The sequence below is a fragment of the Melospiza georgiana genome, chromosome 6 (assembly GCF_028018845.1).
Source record: "Melospiza georgiana isolate bMelGeo1 chromosome 6, bMelGeo1.pri, whole genome shotgun sequence".
Lineage (NCBI taxonomy): Eukaryota > Metazoa > Chordata > Aves > Passeriformes > Passerellidae > Melospiza > Melospiza georgiana.
This window is the reverse complement of record NC_080435.1, coordinates 626,208-644,507: the sequence shown is the minus strand read 5'-3', so window position 1 is coordinate 644,507 and position 18,300 is coordinate 626,208. Positions and strand designations below refer to the sequence as shown.

The 18,300-nt window shown below is 41.5% G+C and overlaps 2 protein-coding genes across 3 annotated transcripts in view; one reads left to right on the top strand and one right to left on the bottom strand.

Moving 5' to 3' along the window:
* Positions 1 to 1,875: 1,875 nt before the first annotated feature.
* Positions 1,876 to 4,961, top strand: SRP14 (signal recognition particle 14). Its single transcript, XM_058025522.1, has 5 exons — positions 1,876 to 1,956; positions 2,413 to 2,485; positions 3,128 to 3,240; positions 3,774 to 3,806; positions 4,151 to 4,961. The coding sequence occupies exons 1-5, from the start codon at positions 1,933 to 1,935 to the stop codon at positions 4,238 to 4,240; spliced, it is 333 nt and encodes a 110-aa protein (XP_057881505.1). The 5' UTR covers positions 1,876 to 1,932; the 3' UTR covers positions 4,241 to 4,961.
* Positions 4,962 to 5,757: 796 nt separating this feature from the next.
* EIF2AK4 (eukaryotic translation initiation factor 2 alpha kinase 4) overlaps positions 5,758 to 18,300 on the bottom strand; it is a 36,759-nt gene continuing 24,216 nt past the window's right edge. For both annotated transcript variants that reach the window (XM_058025519.1, XM_058025520.1), the window contains exons 28-39: positions 18,048 to 18,218; positions 17,325 to 17,459; positions 17,117 to 17,224; positions 16,237 to 16,365; positions 15,829 to 15,915; positions 14,461 to 14,573; positions 12,882 to 12,940; positions 11,740 to 11,837; positions 9,713 to 9,781; positions 9,051 to 9,095; positions 7,805 to 7,929; positions 5,758 to 6,608 (exon numbers count right to left, since the gene is read on the bottom strand). In XM_058025519.1, the coding sequence (XP_057881502.1) occupies positions 6,554 to 6,608; positions 7,805 to 7,929; positions 9,051 to 9,095; positions 9,713 to 9,781; positions 11,740 to 11,837; positions 12,882 to 12,940; positions 14,461 to 14,573; positions 15,829 to 15,915; positions 16,237 to 16,365; positions 17,117 to 17,224; positions 17,325 to 17,459; positions 18,048 to 18,218 (1,194 nt within the window). In that variant the 3' untranslated portion in view covers positions 5,758 to 6,553. The remainder of the gene's footprint in view (positions 6,609 to 7,804; positions 7,930 to 9,050; positions 9,096 to 9,712; positions 9,782 to 11,739; positions 11,838 to 12,881; positions 12,941 to 14,460; positions 14,574 to 15,828; positions 15,916 to 16,236; positions 16,366 to 17,116; positions 17,225 to 17,324; positions 17,460 to 18,047; positions 18,219 to 18,300) is intronic.

Here is an 18,300-nt window from a genome sequence, read left to right as displayed (position 1 = left end):
AGGCAGGGTTGGATGTCAGCAGTGACTCCATGCATCCACCCATCTTTGCTTGGTGTGCCTGCTGAGTGCAGGCTGGCAGGGGCAGGGACCATCACCCCTACACTTCTACAGGGCTTTGGCCTTCAGTACTTCCAACCACAGCACTGATGGGGTCCCCTCAGAATGCTTGCTTTCAGGAGGCTTCAATAACACATATTCTTCCTTTTCCATGTGATTTTTTAATGCCATGAGAAACAATGGAATTTATTTTACTGAAGCCTTCCCTGCTTAACTGCAAATAATACAAATGCGAAAGCATCAGGAGGATGATACCATCCACGATGTGGGAAAAGTTGTGCTGGGTCTCTACACTTCCCTTGACTCTGACACAGTGGAGTTACCTTAATAACCTGGTAGATTTTCATAAACCATGGCCGCGTTGCAATGACCTGCTTGCTGGGCATTTGTTTCCTTGTTCTTTAGGCCGTTCCATTTCTGTGTGTGCAATCACAGCACCCTCTACTGCCTCCCGCTGAACCTGCACAGGACCGCGAGCAGCGGCCTCTATCTAGAAAGGACTTTTGGAGCCACTAGGCTTCCTCGTTATCACGTGTGGTTTAAATTACGAAACAACACCCCCACCATGAGAATAATAATCCAACTGGGTTCTGTCTAGAACGCAGACCAGAGCCCATATATGAACAGTATGAATTCCCCCAGGGATTCAAGCACCTATCAGCCTGAAAGCAGTTTTTCCTTTTAATCTGTAAAGCATTATCTTCCACTTTTGTTAGGTCCATGAAGGAAAAATAGACCTATTTTCCTAGTGATAAACACGAAAAGCCACTAGATCCCGTGCTACTCCCGTGTGCTCCTGCACCGACTGCCACGGCCTGACAGGAAACTCCCCTTACAGACTCCAGCCCTCAGCAGCCTCAGGCGTCAGGGCCGTGAAGCGCTCTCTCGGCCCTGCCAGCCGCAGCTTTCCCCTCTGCTGGTTTTGCACAAACCCCGGGGTCTGGTTCGTTTAGTCTCAAATCCCGCCCTTCACCGCCAGCCGAGCTCAGCGGGGCCCTTTGCAGCGGGGCCCTTTGCACCAGTCCCGCCTCACGGGGAGCGGCGGGCCGGTGCCAGGTGAAGCGTGCGAGCGACTCCCGCGACCCGGGCACGGACACCGCGGCTCGTGGGCTCGGCAACGCGGTCCCCAGGGCCCGGCAGCAGCCGGAGGAACCGCGCTGGCCCCGGCCGGGCAGGGGAGGGGCGGCAGGAATAGCAAGGGGCCGGGCCGTGCCGTGCAGAGGCCGAGCCGCAGGAGTAGCAATGGGCCGGGCCGGGCAGGGGCGGGGCGGCAGGAATAGCAATGGGCCGGGCCGTGCAGAGGCCGGGCCGCAGGAATAGCAATGGGCCGGGCCGTGCAGAGGCCGGGCCGCAGGAATAGCAATGGGCCGGGCCGTGCAGAGGCCGGGCCGCAGGAATAGCAATGGGCCGGGCCGGGCCGTGCAGACGCGGGGCCGCAGGAATAGCGATGGGCCGGGCCGGGCCGTGCAGAGGCGGGGCCGCGGGAATAGCGATGGGCCGGGCCGGGCAGGGGGCAGGGCCGCAGGAATAGCAATGGGCCGGGCTGGGCAGGGGGCGGGGCCGCAGGAATAGCGATGGGCCGGGCAGGGGGCGGGGCCGCAGGAATAGCGATGGGCCGGGCCGGGCAGGGGGCGGGGCCGCGGGAATAGCAATGGGCCCGGCGGGGCTGGGCAGGGGGCGGGGCCGCAGGAATAGCAAGGGGCCGGGCCGGGCCGTGCAGAGGCGGGGCCGGGGGAATAGCAATGGGCCGGGCCAGGCAGGGGGCGGGGTCGGGGGAATAGCAATGGGCTGCCCCGGTCCCGCCCAGCCCGCGGCGCTGACGTGGCGCTGCCCCGCGGTGCGCGTGCGCAGGCGGCCCTTCCGGAGCGGAGCAGGATGGTGCTGCTGGAGAGCGAGCAGGTGCGGGGCCGCGGCCGCCGGCAGTGGGGGAGAGCCCCTGCGCCGCCGCGGGGCGAGCGAGCGAGGGAGGGAGAGAGGGAGGGAGCGAGGGGGGCCCGCGAAGCCGCGCGGAGATGCCGGGCCCGTACCGGCCCCGGCGGCGTGGGAGCCGCTGCGGGGGAGGGGAGCGGAGCGGAGCGGAGCGGAGCGGGCGGCGCCGTTCCCTGGACTCTGTCTCGGCGGGGCAGAAGCGCCGGGGCCGCGGGAGGTCCGGGGGCTCGGAGCTCGTGTTCGGAGTCAGAGCCGCGGGCCGCGCCGCCCCCGGCTGTCCTGCAGCTCCAGCGTGGGGAAAGGCGGAGTTCGCCTGGCCTCGGTGCTGCCTCCCGCGGGTGCCAGAGAGCCCGGGCCCGGCCGGGGGCAGCAGCTCGGAGCTCGTGTGGGAGCTCCCAGCCACGGGCGCGACTCTTTCTCTTGCAGTTCCTGACGGAGCTCACCCGGCTCTTCCAAAAGTGCAGGACTTCCGGGAGCGTTTTCATAACGCTGAAGAAATGTAAGTGTTGAGTCTGTTACTGGGTTGGGCTAAAGAGGTGTTAATATAAATCTGACTGTTGTCACCAGGTGTTTTAAGCGATAAAAGCTGTAATCCCGGGTATCTGAACACAAGAGCAGTCATAGGAACAAACCCGTCAGCAGGAGCACTGATTAGCGCGATTAATATACTCAGTACTAGTAGCATCAGTACTAATAACCTTTGAGTGAGACTGTATTCCAAACTGCAGGGCATTCAAACTAGGACTTTCTGATTGTTAAACAGTAAGTTAAAATAGTTTGTTTTCTGTAAAAGGAGAATTCTGATGTTGTTTTTGTGTGTTCCTGTTCCTCTGGTTCCTGCTGGCTGGCACTGCTGGGGAGGCCATGCCAGGAGGCAGCAGGGTGACATGCATTTAAAGCATGCTGCTGCTCGAGCACGTTGAGGGGAGGATTTACTTCATTTTTTCTGGTAGATGTAATTTACAGAACAGATCTTTCTGGGGTTCTAGAGTAAGAGCAATTTGGTAGCAGTATTAGTTCAGTTGGCCTGAAATTTCCAAGGTGTTCTACAGATCTGCTCGTGAGCAGTTTTTAACACCTCATATCAGAAGGCATCTGTTGATTTTAATGAAATAAGAATAAAAATTCTTTTTCAATGCAGATGATGGTCGAACAAAACCAGTTCCACGCAAAGGCCATGTAGAAACTTCTGAACCAGCAGACAATAAATGTCTCCTGAGAGCAACTGATGGAAAGAAGAAAATCAGCACAGTGGTAAGTGATAACTTTTAAGTTAGAAAAGCTAGTGGCTCTGTGTGTCTTTGATTTAATGCTCCATATTTTAAGTGAAACTTGAGAAGATGTTAACTGGTAGTTGAAAACCTGATGTGTGTTTACTTTGAATGGAGGATTGGGAAAGGCTTTAGATGACTTTAGGTCTGTTCTGTGATACGACACAAAGAGAAACGTTACTTAAGAGAAATAGCTGAGAACGTGAGCTGCAGCATTTTTATGGCCCCACAAGTGAATCAAACCTTTCTTTGAATGCTTTTTCACATTTTTCCCATGTGAAAAATTAGGGATGAATGCCCCGTAGAGGATTTTATTAATCATGGAGTGTTTTCAGTTTTCTAAATCAGTGGGGTCCTCTGACATACCAGTACAGCACAGTGACCACTGAATGTTATAAGTTGATCCAACTGCTGCTAAAAAGACCAGATGGTAACTGGTGGGTAAACATGTACTGATACTTGGTCTGTAATAGCAGCCAGAGTTTTTGTGGTTAACCTCCAGTATTACTTTTGTAGGTGAGCTCAAAGGAAGTAAATAAATTCCAGATGGTAAGTTTTGTATGCCTTTCATCTTCCTTTTCTGTAAGTAGTAGAAGTGGTCTGTTGGAAGCAGTGGGCAGCTGTGAACAGGTTGATTTCTTGCTGAATTGCCACAGAAACTAACTGAGACTACCCATTTATCTTAATCTGTTTTTAAAAAATCATGTTTTGTTTTATTTTATCTAACCTGGTATATTGGTTTAAACAACAGTATTTTCCTAGTGCAGGGTGTAAGAGCATGATTCTCTGGGAAAAGACAGATAATTGGCCATTTGTAATACATAAAATGTTATTTTGCATATTGTCATTTAAGTATTTGGGGTTCTTTTAAATGGTTCTAATTGTTTTTTCAGGCATATTCAAATTTGCTAAGAGCTAACATGGATGGCTTGAAGAAGAAAGACAAGAAAAGCAAGGCCAAGAAGAGCAAAGCAACACAGTGATGGGACAGCGTGCTACCATCACTATTATAGACTTGACCCTTGCTCAAAGCAGAGTCCATTTCTTTTTGAGTTACCACTTGTCTTTGGCTTTCCTTCCAGCAGGAAACTGGGACACGATCAGTACTTTTGTTTAAACTGAGAGCAGAGGCGCTTTCTTTGGGTTGTTGTATGGCAGGAGGATGTACAGCATTCTGCTGGAGTAGCTTTACACTCAGCTGGCTTGTACTTACCCTGCTGCTGTGTTCTCTGCAGTGTAAAACCTGTCTGGGGGTAGCACAGGGTAAAGAGAAATGCACCCTTCCAAAAGCAGAACAAGACTGGAGCAGGAGCCTCAGTGACAGATGCCCCGTTTTATAGATGAGCCTCAGTAATTCTAGGGAAAGCAGGTGCCAACACGTTATCAGGAACAGCTGCTTTCCTGTTTCTGTCTGAAGGGCCGTGTCTGCATGATGCAGTGCAGCTGTCCCCAAGGCAGCCAGCACAGTGCTCGGGTTCCTGCAGAGCTTTCACTCACTCCATGGTGCTCCAGCTGTTCTCACCTGGGCTCGGGGTCTGCATCGTGCTCCCCTCAGACAGAGCTTAAAAATGGTCATCACCTAAACTTTTTTTTTAAAGACATCATCCTTCAGTATATTCAGGGATCTGAATTTTCCTTCCTTCATATAAACAGATGTATAAAGTAAAGATGTAATCGCTCCTATTAAAGATAATGAGAAATGGATTGCATGCAATGGCTGATGTGACTTGTCATGGTGAATTGCTGGGAATGGCAGAGTTATCTGTGTCTTTAGGATTGTCTGCTGCTTTGGACAGTGCTGTTAGAACCTTCACAGTTCCAGTTTTGTGGTTTGTCTTGCAAGTTACCCCTATGCATTTTAACTTTGTCACCTTTGCTACAAGAAAGGGTAGAAAAAGTAGGTAGGTATTTATTAATGTAATGAGCCTGCAAATGGCAATCATTTGTGTTAGAGAAAGAGGTGTAAGTTTAAACAAAAGGTACCAAGTGAGGAGGGAAGGAAAACACCAGTGTACTTCCAGAAATCCTTAACATTTCTGTACTTTCCTCCAGTGTTTGATGTGAAATACAGTACATAGTTAACCATGACTCCTGTAAATCATAGTTTCTCAGCCTCATTCTTCCTGATGGGGTTGTGCTACAGTTTAGCTTCAAGAAGATAATTATAATACTTCCATCGTTACTATAACTTCAGACTTAATCTGACAACTCAGGTAAAGAAAGTTAGTTAAAAACTGGTTGTGCCTCAAGCACATGCAGGTTACTTTTTATCTTTTAAGTCTTTGGTTTAGGTTCTGCAGGTCTAGAACAAGTGTTTTGTTTTATCAGGTCTTCATATCGCAGAAGCTGCTTCTTGATTTAAATGCAGAAGTACAGACAGGACAAGCAAAGGCAGCCAGGCTTGTAACAACTCAGCCTGAAATCTACCATGTTTTATACATAAATTGAAATAGTAGGTTAAAAAGCACAACTAAAATCAGCACACAAAAGGCTTGTAATGAGTATTTCAATAGGGCTCAGCAGTTTTTATTACATAAAAATTCCTCAAAAATGTTTAAAACAATTTTCATTTATAATTCTAGAATGGATGTTTCTTGTTGCAGTACTATTGTTGCACAAAAGGCATTCTGAAACAATTGTTACAAAAAGTAGTTTTACATCTGTACAGCTGATTTGTGTAGCATAAGAGGCAAGAACTACATGGCAATACCTATCTGTGGCTCTAGTCAAGACTTGCTCCTTAATTGCGTACAGAACAACTAATTCCACATTTTGAAAGCATTTAGTTTTGTATTTGTTGTGGTTTAGGAATGTCATTCTCCAGTTTAGTGCTCCAGCTGAATGCATGTGCCACCCACTACCCCCTCCCGCTGCGGGTGGCTGGAGAGGAGAATTGGGAAGCACAGAAGGTGAAGAGCACAGGCTGAGGTAAGAGTATACTGGAAACAGCCATGAGATAAGAAAACAGTAACAGCAGCAATACCAGTGGCACAGAGTACAGGAAGGGTGAACGAGTCCACAGAAACGGCCCAAGTGCTCCCTCTGCCATGCTGTGCCCACCTGGAAGGGTGTGAGGTGGCACAGATCCACCTCTGGGTGCTGGCCATGCCTCCGAGCTACAGCAAATATTAACCTTGTCCTGGCCAGAACCAGGCCAATAGTATACATGAAAGGCAGTCTGGACACAGAAATAGGCCCTAGTTCCCTGTCTTGCATTATTGCAGCTTTTTGAAATTCCATTTGACAAAACGGTGTTGTCCAATTGTAGAAGCATCCCATAAATGATGCTTTAAGTACTAAAACAAAACCTTGTATTCATCTCGGTAACTGTACAGGATAAGTGCAGAAACCCTGCAGAGGGAAGGAAAAAAGAATTTTAGTATTTTGAAACTGCAGGTTTGAATGCTGCAATTCCTATGACAAATCCTCAGCATAAGACAGCAGCAAAGATTTAGCAGAAAATCAGTAAGTTTTACTTTGTTTGGCTGTGACTGCAACTTTCCCCTCATCCTCTTTGCACTGATCTTGCCTGTTCAGTTTTCACTCCAGTGATCTGAAGGCTTAGGGCTAGGTAGTGCTCAGGCCCCAGATGGGATAGGAAGATAGGGAGGGAGTGTACTACATTCACACCCAGCATTGCATGGAGTATTATTGGGGTTTTGTTGCTCACAGCCTTGAAGTGCCATGAAGAAAAGAAATGCTTCACTTGATAATGTAGCTGTCTTAGTAAACAGCGAACCTGGAGCAATTTTGGTGCATTTGAGAAAAGGGAACCAGCTTTATTCTTACTGAAAGGTTAAATACCACTTTCAAGTGGAACAAAGGTAAGTACCGAGGTCTCAAGTAGACCAATACATGCAGCATTTAAGAATTTGAGATTTAAAACTGGACATAGTGGATGTGTCCACGCTATCTGTATCAGCCTTGCCAGAGTCCAACAGGCAGACTATGAGGTGAACATAAATGTTTTTATGCTTACAAATCAGAAATGGGCTTTACTGTACATGTTGGGAGAGCAGACTTTATGTTTGCATGAAAGTGGGCACTCTCCCACCTGTCCCTGACTGCCATGGTATTATTTCAAAGCAGGAGGAGTTAAATGTATTCATGAGTTTTAAAGGACAAGCTGAGTCTCTCTCATCAGAAAAGAGGGCTTTTATGTAGCAGCATAGATGTAGATATTATACATACATCTATATTTACACATATTGAAGTATATGTACTATATATAGGAGGATATCTGACTCTGCATAATTGTCTGCTATTCATTTCTTTTAACAAAGCAAGTGAGATAAAAGTGGCAATATATCCTAGAGCTTCTTGAAAAGTTAGAAAAATGAAGAATTTACATTTTATCAGTAAGTGAGGGTTAGTGACCAGTCGTATACCTTTGAAGGAACTATACACATTTCCTGAGTGTTTCTTTTGGCCTCAGAGAGAGGGGAAAGTGAAAGACAAGTTAGGAGCACCTTATCTTCTAGTCTGAATATAGAAAAAAATGGAAAAAAATCTAGTTTATGTACCCATAAGAGTTTTAACAAATTTACCTCTTTTCCATTTTGAGACTGTAAATTTCATCACAAATTGCTTGTAAATATGAAGATCTCTGCTTGGGCCATCGTGACATCAGTTGTCTCACAGTAGCATCAAAGGCTTGTCTATCTCCATCAAGCTAAGGAAAAGAATTGACAAGGAACTATGCTAGTCTGTACTCTTGTGAAGGAAATACTTCTAGTAGGATGCAGCCTTCTGAATATTGTGTAATGTCAATATTGTGTAATGTCAATATTGTGTAATGTCAATGCTCTTTCAAACATGATAAATGTCAACAACATGTGCAACTTAATTCCTAAAAAAATTAATTTAGTGATCACTTTCTTAACACATTTCAGCACAAGCACTGAAAAGGGCTGTGTCAGCTTGGCAGTGCTGGAGAGAATACAGTAACTGTGATGTAATGGTGATCAAAAGTGAATGATGTAAGCTGATCATGTACATATGTATTTAATTTTTTTTAAGTAAAAGCTGATAAACTACCTCAATGATTCATACAGACTGGATCAACAAAGTATTTTGAAAATGTTTTTTTGAAATGTTTCACTGGGTTTTAGTTACCAGACCAGCACTGCTTCAGAGCAGCAGATAAAAGGTATGAAAGTAATAAATGCACATCCAGTAGATGCCATTCTTGAGTCTGCGTTTTTAGAGGGTGGAGAGCATTCATCTCTCTCAAGCCAGTGCTGTCGTTGGAGAAAAGAAGAAAGCTTTGTCTTTGGTGTTGTCATCTTTCATGCGCCATTGACCAGCTCCTGAGTTGCTAAAGGTGTCAATATAATAAAAACCCTTTTATGTCTTGGCTTTACTAAGGGATGTTTCAGCTACTGTACTTGAAACAATTGCTTTTGTATTTTGGGTTCTCCTTCATTAAGGGCTTCAAGGAACACCTTTGTTGAAACTGCTATTAATGCTTATTGGTTTCTGAAAAAGACAGCGGTTAAGATTTAATTTTAGATAACTATTCTTGGGGGAAAAAACCTCAGAGCTTTGGATTAGGACTTTCTAATGTTGTCTTGTGTAACTTGGACATTTCACAAAAAGTTTCTTGGTCAAGCTTCCTGGGTAAAAAAATGCTTTTTAAAACCTAATTCAATAATTAGGTTTAAGTTTTAAACCTAATTCAAACTTGAAAGAAAAATCTAGAATGGGTGAATTTTACACTTCACTTCATTGGGAACAGAATTTATCATCTATTGTGTTCAGTTAGAGTTCTAACAACGTTACTTAATTGCTTACCTCTAATGATAAGAAGTGTATCACAGTTGCTTTTGGCAGATCAACCTGTAAAAAGATCAAGAAATCAATACTTAACCGTTCTCTCTAATCAATTTGCAATTAGAGATGAGCTATACTGAAGAGAGCCAGATCTTTTGATTTCCAGAGAAGCATTCATGCTGCTAAAATGGGGAACTTATTTTAAAATTATTAAAACCTTTTTAACCATTCTTGACAGACTCCACTATGGAAAGTTGCACATAGGTGCAGGCAAACAGGCAGTTATGTTTCCTGAGAAGCATACACCATTTCAAAGTCCTTTGTGACATGGTCAGTGAAGTCTAAAAGCCACATACAAACAAGAGCCACGTTTGCTTAAATGGAAGTGCAAATCTAGCAGGAACAAGTTATTACATCTACCACAATAGCTGGTGTAATTACAGCTTAGGAGCTTACAACTAAATGCTTGTTATATTTTATTCCATGCAGCTGTCCCATACACACAATTTGAGACAGTTTTCAAGTATCAGAGAAACAGACCAGGGGTCTTACTTAACCTGAAGTTTGACTCATTTGGTTATCACTAAAGTGAGGCAATTAGCAGTGGTTTGCTCAGACAGGAACAGCATCATCCACTGCAATTAAGGATTCAGAATTAGTTCAGGCTTCTGCCAAATACTTACTGCTAAAATCTCAATCTCACTTGTTTTTTGTTGCAGGCTAGAAATGAATGCCTGAAGTCTTGTTTGCACCTGGGAACAAAAGATGGGCAAAAGTAAAATATACAGCTTGTGAGACACAGGTTGGGAACACTGATTTCATATTGCATAGGTGAGAACAAAATAGGCTGCTTCTAACAAGATGTAGAACTACATCATACTGAAACAAATATTTAATATAATTTTCAGTAAAAATTTCACAATAATCCTTGATGAGCAGAGAGGAAGGAGACTCTTGACTCAGTGGTACACACTTGACAATACTGGTTCTAAAGCAGACAGAACAACATGGATGCTTGCATAGCTAGTGAAAACTGCCCTCTGTTTCTGGGTGTTAGAGAACTTTCAAAGGAACATGAGAACCTCTGACTGGATGCAGTGAATCACCTCCAGCTAAAGGAGGAGGATGGCTTTTGAAAGCCAAACCAAAATAAGGGCCATGCCTTGTAACACCTTTTATCAGAGCAAGCTAGTGGTCCTGCAAAGGGAGCACTTTACAAACATATTTGCAGGCTTGCGTTATTTCTAGCTTGGAAAAGTTGCTTTTACATGTTCAAAACCTGAAAACAGTGAGTCTGTTTAGCTCAGAGAGTAACATCCATTTCTTGATTTGGGTTCTGAGAATTATAAAGTGGGGAGATTTTTTTGTTGCACATCCAAGTTTGGACTGAAAAGGGGATAAAATGACAGTTCTGTTTTACCATGTGCTGTAAATATCTTGAGGCTAATAATGCTAAACAAGAAAATTCTGACATTTATTTCTAGCATCACTGAATGTTTTCTACATTACCATAATATCAAGTTTTAGGCAGGTTGTAGGGGTTTTTGTTATTGTTTTGGTTTGGGGTTATTTTGTGTTTTTTTTTTTAATCCACAACTTTTTCTTAGGCCTTTAGTTTGAGACAACTTACTGAAATAAAACACAAAAGTACCTTTTACAAACATACTACAAATTAAAAGTATGATGACCTTGCACCTTTGTGCTGGTTTTGTCTGGGGCAGAGTTAGCTTTTATCACTGTGGGTGTTATGGGGCTATGTTTTGGATTTTTGCTGAACACAGGATTGATAACAGATGTTTTTGTTATTGCTGAGCAGTTAATCACTAATAAAGATAAGTAAGGAAGCAACAGATGGCAAGACTATTAGCCACAGATTTAAGGATCAAACACTATTGTACTAAAGTCACAGGAATTTTCCAACATCTTCCCCCACAGCTGCACAGACTACTTCTTTTAAAACAATATACTTTGTTTGATAACAGAGCCAAAGCCTTTTCTGCTTTTGGTACAGCCAGCTGGTGGGGATGCATGGGAGGTGACACAGCCAGGGCAGGTGACCCCAGCTGACCAAAGGGACATTCCAGACCGTGTGGCATCATGCTCAGTATGTAAAGTTGGGGGAAGAAGGGAGGACATTTGGAGTGATGGTGTTTGCCTTCCCGTTCACCATTCCAGGTGATGGGGCCCTGCTCTCCTGGGGATGGCTGAACACCTGCCTGCCCATGGGCAGCACTGAATTCATTCCTTGTCTTGCTTTGCTGGTGTGCACAGCTTTTGCTTTCCCTATTACACTGTCTTTGTCTCAACCCAGGAGTTTTCTGGCTTTTACCCTTCTGATTCTCTCCTGATCCACTGGTGGGGGAATGGAGTGAGTGAGTGGCTGCTGGCTGGGGTTAAACCATGACAACCTCTGACACACTTCAGCATTTAGGGAGGAAGAAAAACAAAGTTCCACAACCAACAGCTCCTAGAAAAGTAACATTTTTAGTATGCATGCACAATGATAGCTGATGTCACAGATAATCCCTAAAATCCAAACTATTAGAAAGGGTGGTCTTTGCCTTCAACCACTTGTGTTGTTCCTAGTCTAATTTATGAATAAGGAACAAACAGGATGAATCTGTTTAAGTTAGGTGATAATGAAGCATGACTTCTACCACTCCTTAACTTCTAAGGATCACTTCTGAATACCTTTTTGATGTGTGTGTACCTGAATTTCTTGACGCCGCCTGGCACTGGCAGACAATTTTTCAGGGGCTATAACACTAACGTTAGGCACTGCAAGAGTTCCATGTGATTCAAACACACCTGAAATGCAAACACATCGTTTTAGTTCACAGTGTTTCTGTACACAACAAGTATCAAGAAACAGAAAATACACAAATACTATGCTAAAATCATTGTAGCACAGGGATTTAAAAACTGCTGAAAACCTCTAAAATCTGACAGGATAATGAGATGTGCACATAAATTCTCACTCATGACTTTGAAGGACTGGTTGTTAAGACTAAGAAATTTGGTATTTTACATCACTGTTCCCTGAAACTAAGAAAAGGTGCCAAATTACTTCCATAATTTCACAAAGGAATGCAGTGCACCTAATATCAAAAAAAGCCATTACAAGAATGAGGTGACTGCTTAACGCTCAGTTCCATAACAGAATCACTGACAAAATGAACAATAAACACCAGCTTCTCCAAATAACAATAATTACCATTTGAAATGGCTTATTTTGAAATCCAAATTTCCACTTCTGGTAGTCACACACACACAACCAGCCCACCAAGTTAAACGTGGCCTCTTTCCCTCCCTATTATGCAAAAGCGTGTCTGTGTGAAGTGTTTCTTGAAGAACCACCACCACCACCACACACTGTATCAGTGCTCAATAAAACAAGATGCAAAAATGCCAAACTTTAGCCACACAGTAAGCACTTAGTATTATTCTTTAGGTACAAACTTATCAGAATAAGGAATGCAAATCCACAGCTAGAAATGTAAAGGCCTTTTCATTTGGTCTCAATACTCTAACAATCACAGATCAAGTTATTTTTCATCAAGATGACACTTAAATTTCTCCTCAGCTAGGAAATTTGGCGAATTTTGGCTTTCCCAGCCTCTTGGATTACCGCATCAATGAATGCTTGTATGGAGAATATTCTGCCCATTGGTCTGAGCACCTAGTTTGGAGAAAAAGTCTGTTTAAAATCAGTTGGAACAATATCTGAGATTAGGAGGCAGTGCCTCTAATCAGATTTCTTACTTTGCCTTTGGTACTGTTCTCCTAAAAACCAGTTTTTGAGCAGAAAGAGGAACAGTTACTTTGTATGTTCTGTAACTAGATATTAAATACCTGAAATATTAGTAAATGATCCTTTTTGATTTGGTATTGAAAGATTATCTGCGGTTTCTCTAAAAATAAACAAAGACAGTTAAAGAATATACAATTATAAAGAAGTACTGTAATAAGACAGTAGTTTCAGATTATCATAGATACTTAAACTTAATTCCAACAGATAAAGAAGTCTGCAGATAGTCCCCAGCACACATTTATTATTTATGAATCAATTTATTCATGAGCTGTCATGAAACCATACAGAATTACATTTAAAATCAGGTCCAGAAGCAATGCTCCCTATGGATACAAAAAACATCCTCCCTATCATACAAGAGTGATTTATAGCCTAACACAAAAATATATTGTTAGAAGATTCTCTCTGAATTATTAATTTAATCTGCTTCTCACAGGTTTCTGTGACACAATACTAAAGTATAAAAGTCGTATTTATACTTAAAGAGCACACATATTCAAAGAAGTCTTCAATAATTAGTTTGGATACCTTTACTTTCCACATTCAGAAATTCATTAGAAGAGAAATTTGCCAGGGCTACTACAATCAGCTATTGTATTTCTTTTTTTAGTGGTACCATGCAAGGGTTTTTCTATTCTGCTTTTATGATTTAGAAATAAGGTAACTTTTTGAAAGAATTATTTTCTTTCGCAGCTTCTAGCAGATCTGTCACAAAGCACCTGAGGATCGGTTTAGTTGCAAAATAAAATATTAAGATTGGCTGAGGCCAGAAAAAGGAGAATGAGGGGTGAATAACAGGAGACATCAACTGCTTGTATAAACTACTGCTTGATTTCAGCATTTCCAAGCTTAATGATGTCCTTTGTTGTTAAGCCTAGTCAGAAAATCTGGATGGCAAATCTGTTAAGATTCTGAATTCTACTTTGTGTGACTATTGCATGTCTATTCCTGCTGTCAGTGCACACACACAAATACATCTGGATGCATGCATAATTACAGACTTATGGAGGCTATGTGCAAGTGACAGCTGCAGTGCTTGAGCAGTACTAGCTACATTTCTGCACTAACTACTCCTGTCATTTCTGTACTAACTTCCACTGGTGACAGTAAATAGTCATTTCAACGAGGCCAGGATGAAGGGGTTTTCCTGTGTACCTCAAGCCTTTGTCAGGTGCTCCTTTCACTTGTGCCACCAGAGCATACAGAAGTGCAAGAGTTACACCTTCATTTCATCATACCAATACTGCCTCAGAATGGAAAGGATTTGCTGCTTTAATTCTTTGATTACACAGTATACAAATGAAATGGACTTCTGCTCAGTAACAGGAACTTGCAGGCAGCCAGACAAACAGAACTGCAGTTCTAGCAGCTTTGGGGTAACTGTGTGACCTTTTAATTTATGAAGCACTATGGAGGTGTGAATGTAGCAGCAGCTAGGGAAATCAGTTTCTTTCTTAATCTCAATACAATTCTATAACAAAACCTTTTGCTTTCTTTTCCCCTGAACAGAAATTCAGCAATTTCTTTACCAAATAAAATTAAGGTTTAACTCAGCATATACAAACATATATGCACTTCTGATTTAGACTATCCACATTATTGACACGTTATACTGCTTACCTACTGCATCTTTCGTCACCGATTCTCATTTTCAGTTTCTGGATCAGGTGATCTACTAAGTCAGACTCCAAAATCCTTTTCTCTGTCTGCCTGTCTTTCTCAAAGGATTTCACCTATGATGTAGTTCAATGGGTCTTAAGATTGTTGATTCTTAAAATGGCATACAAATAAACTTATCAAACTTAATCAAAACCAAACTATTTCACCCATTAAAGGTGAAAGAGTCAGGTAGGAAGCTATTATCATTACTGTCAATTAAACCTTTGATCAGATTTTTTTCTGCCAACTACTAATTTATTCTGCATTCCCAAAGCAAGCTTGGCTCCCTGCATCTAATGTGATATTTAAGTTCTAAACAATGGTTTATAATTTTAAGTATCATATTATTAATATTTTTATTCAAATAATTATATTAGAATAAGGCTTGCCTTTCGATTTGCAAGAGTTAACTCAAACATTCAAAACCTAGGAATCTGCACCATCTTTATTGGCAAGAGCCAGCAACAACACCATTCACCTCATTAACATCTCCTTTATTGGTTTTGCTTCAATAAAGCCATATATAAAAGAACACTCTACAATAGGCTTGTAGAGGATTTTGAAATATCACTTTGTCATCACCAAGGTTTACTTATTCTTGCAATTATTGTTGTTACAGTAACAGAGTGAATAAGAAAAATATTTCAGAAAGGCATATTGGCTGTTTGTGCCATATGCTGTCAAATGGTTAGTATTTTTTTCAGTCAAAAAATGAATCTTTGTTCAAAAAATAATGATCTTTTCTCTAATGATCCAGAACATTTTAAAATTTTCAACTTCAAAAAACCAAAGGTACCAGAACCACAGGCTGCAAGAGTACAGAAGAAGAACAGAGTACATTCATATTGTGACAAAGTTCAGTCTTTGCATCCTAACCAGTTTATAGAGATGAGGAGTGTGGTTCTGACTGACTGTTGGAACTACACTGATTTTTTTAGATTTACATTTGAGTTGTATTTGTTTTGTAACATGCAAAGATTGCTAAGTCAACAAATTCATTTTGTAGATTTAAGGAAGTCAGAGACAAAAGAAACCTTTTTCCACGCTAAACCATTGATGACACTGTCATGCAATGTTGGCAATAGTTTTTGGACTTTCCTAGAGGGAAGGAGGTCTGTGAATAACAGTGTTATACAGGGATAAAAACCGTTTAAAGTGTTGAAATTGTTCAGAATAACATTGCTACAACTTAACAACCAAAACTGTATTTACCTCAACTCCACTTACTTAAGTATAATTTACATTGTATTAATAATGACATAAAAGAAAAAAAGTACAACAAAGTACAAATCTGAAACACTATAAAGCATCCCCTGGTCCCACGCTTACTTTCACATGACTTCCTTCTTTCTCTGACACCAGAGCCACATATGTAATCCCAGAGCACCTGCAGTATTCCTGCAGTTCTTCCTGGGACTAAAGTGAGAACAAAAGAAGGGGAATGAGACATTAATTTGACATCTTATAAAATGACCAATTAAGTAATCAATCAGTCTCCTGTCTTTAATAAAGTAACTTGATATACAACAGTCACACAACTTCAGAGAGAGAAAAGCTTCATTAACAACTTGAGCAGATGAAACTTCATTATGCATGCATTTATCCACCCAACATGCTAAGTATTATGAGCCTCCATGGCAATAAAACCAGAAAAATACCCCAAAAAAGGTATGGTTTCAGTCTGCACTAAAATGGAGAACAATAATAGAGTTAACACATGGAGATAAGAAATTCTACCTGGGACCAGTCATACATTATTTCAGCTGGAATTCCTGCAGTCCAGAATTTCTGAACAATGTTGATAGCTCTACCCATTGACATCTGACCAACACTTACAACCAGCAGGTCACATGAGCTGACAGAAACCTGAAGGAAAAGTAAAATCAAGGAGACAATATTAGTCACAAGACCACCTTTCCCCCTTCATAAGGCAGCTAAAGTTACAAAGATGGACAAATATTCCAACATTTGCCAAAATGCATCACCCTAAAAAGCAAAGAAGGGATTAGATCCACCTGTTTTGAGAGCCACAAGCCATCTAATCTGTCTGAAAGTCACTGAAGCTCAATCTTCCATGCAAAGCACCTCCACAGCCTCAGCCTGCCAAGCATCCCTGCCTACCCTGTTCCTTCCTTCCCACTCTCCTTGCCAAGGGTAATTTATTCTTATAGAGAAAAGAGAATAAAATACACATTTCACAACCAAGTGATGATGTGTGACATTGTACAAAGTAGTCAATATTCCTAAAGTTTCTTTCCATCTCTATCTTCTATACTTTGATAAAGGGAGAAGTAGTAGGGGGAAAATAACACTAAATATCTACAGTTGTACTCTTCCATCTGAAAGAATACATAGGCTGAGAAAAACATCCCATTAAATTAAAAATAAAATGGTGTAAGCCTGAAGATCCTGTCTTCCCTTAATTGTCATTTACTAAATAGTTCTACGTAGAGAAACACAAAAGAAAACAGGTCATCTTGATGTCTGCCTTCTATTTCAGTACAGTATTATTTTGGAACATATCTGAATATCTTATTTTTTGTCCATCTCTAGCCTACAATTGGGTTATTGAACTGTCAGAAGTAAACAAATTCCCCACTTCCCAAAAAAGACTTACAGAATCCTCCACGCTGGAAACAGCAGCAGTTATTTTATCTATAGCTATGCTGACTCCAACAGCTGAAGGAACTGGTCCTACTGTCTGTGGCCCTCTGAACTGTGGAATCTCAAGACAAGAAAAAACCAGAATGGAAGACCAGTTAGTTATCTTGGCAAAATGGGTTAGAAAAAAAAATCAAAGTTTACTAGAAGAGATAAGCACATACCAGATGATCATATCTGCCTCCTGCAGCAAGAATTTCAGGCACAGTTCTTTGTCTTCTTTTGATGTATGCTATAAACTGAAAGATAATACCATTGTGCTGCTGTATTTTGTAAACCAGTCCCAGATTTATAGAGATCTGTAAAATAAAAACGAATATGTGCACATATATATTTAATTTCCTGTCAGCAGCATGGATTTAAAACATGGTTTTCACATAAGGAAGAGATATGGGAACATTCCTTATCTCCAAATTTTTAAATACAGTGAAAAATAAGGAAATTAAAGGTGCTTTAATCTTACAGCATCTCAAGAAACCATGTAGCACAAAACCCAAACAGCAAGCTTCAAGGAAGGTGGAGTCCTTTAGCAGTCATTAGATTTCTGTCCTTTAAAAATATTTACAGTTTGTTTCAAAATTTATTAAATCCCCTCTTTTATGCTCTAAGTAATGCCTTCAGTCTTGGGTGGAGAAAGGAAAAAAGTCCAAGTGTCATTAGATAAGTTAGGCCAGAGCCTTCTGACTGGAAGAGGTCTTATTTTTAAAATGCATCTTTAATAAAGAAAACAAAAGGGAAAAAAAGGAAGAAGTATCAATTCAGTATTATTTGCCATCAAGACACTTGCATGTGTTTTTTCTGTTGTAAAATATCTTTATTTCCTGGCATATTACAATGCACAGCAGCCCTGTAATTCCATTAATTTATTAGCAGAGTATTTTACAAACCTGAAGTTTTATTCCCAGTTGCTTTAACAGACAAATGATTTCCTCTAAATCCTTCATGCCATGCTTCAACAGCTGAGTGACACTTGGCTTTTGTTTTATCATTGTGTTTAGAAAGGGAAATACATTACTTGCTTCTCCCTTCTGCTCAATGAATTTATAGAGTCGAGAAAGCTAAAAACAAAAAATAAAATTATAAGCATACATAGCAACACATACAACATTCACAATAGGTCCCATCTGAAAACAAGAAAAA

Bases quoted from the DNA above. Each gene is read 5' to 3' on its own strand.
- SRP14 (XM_058025522.1), top strand. From the start codon at position 1,933: ATGGTGCTGCTGGAGAGCGAGCAG. The intron at 1,957-2,412 runs GTGCGGGGCCGC...TTTCTCTTGCAG, and splicing joins TGCTGCTGGAGAGCGAGCAG to TTCCTGACGGAGCTCACCCG. The intron at 3,807-4,150 runs GTAAGTTTTGTA...TTGTTTTTTCAG, and splicing joins AAGTAAATAAATTCCAGATG to GCATATTCAAATTTGCTAAG.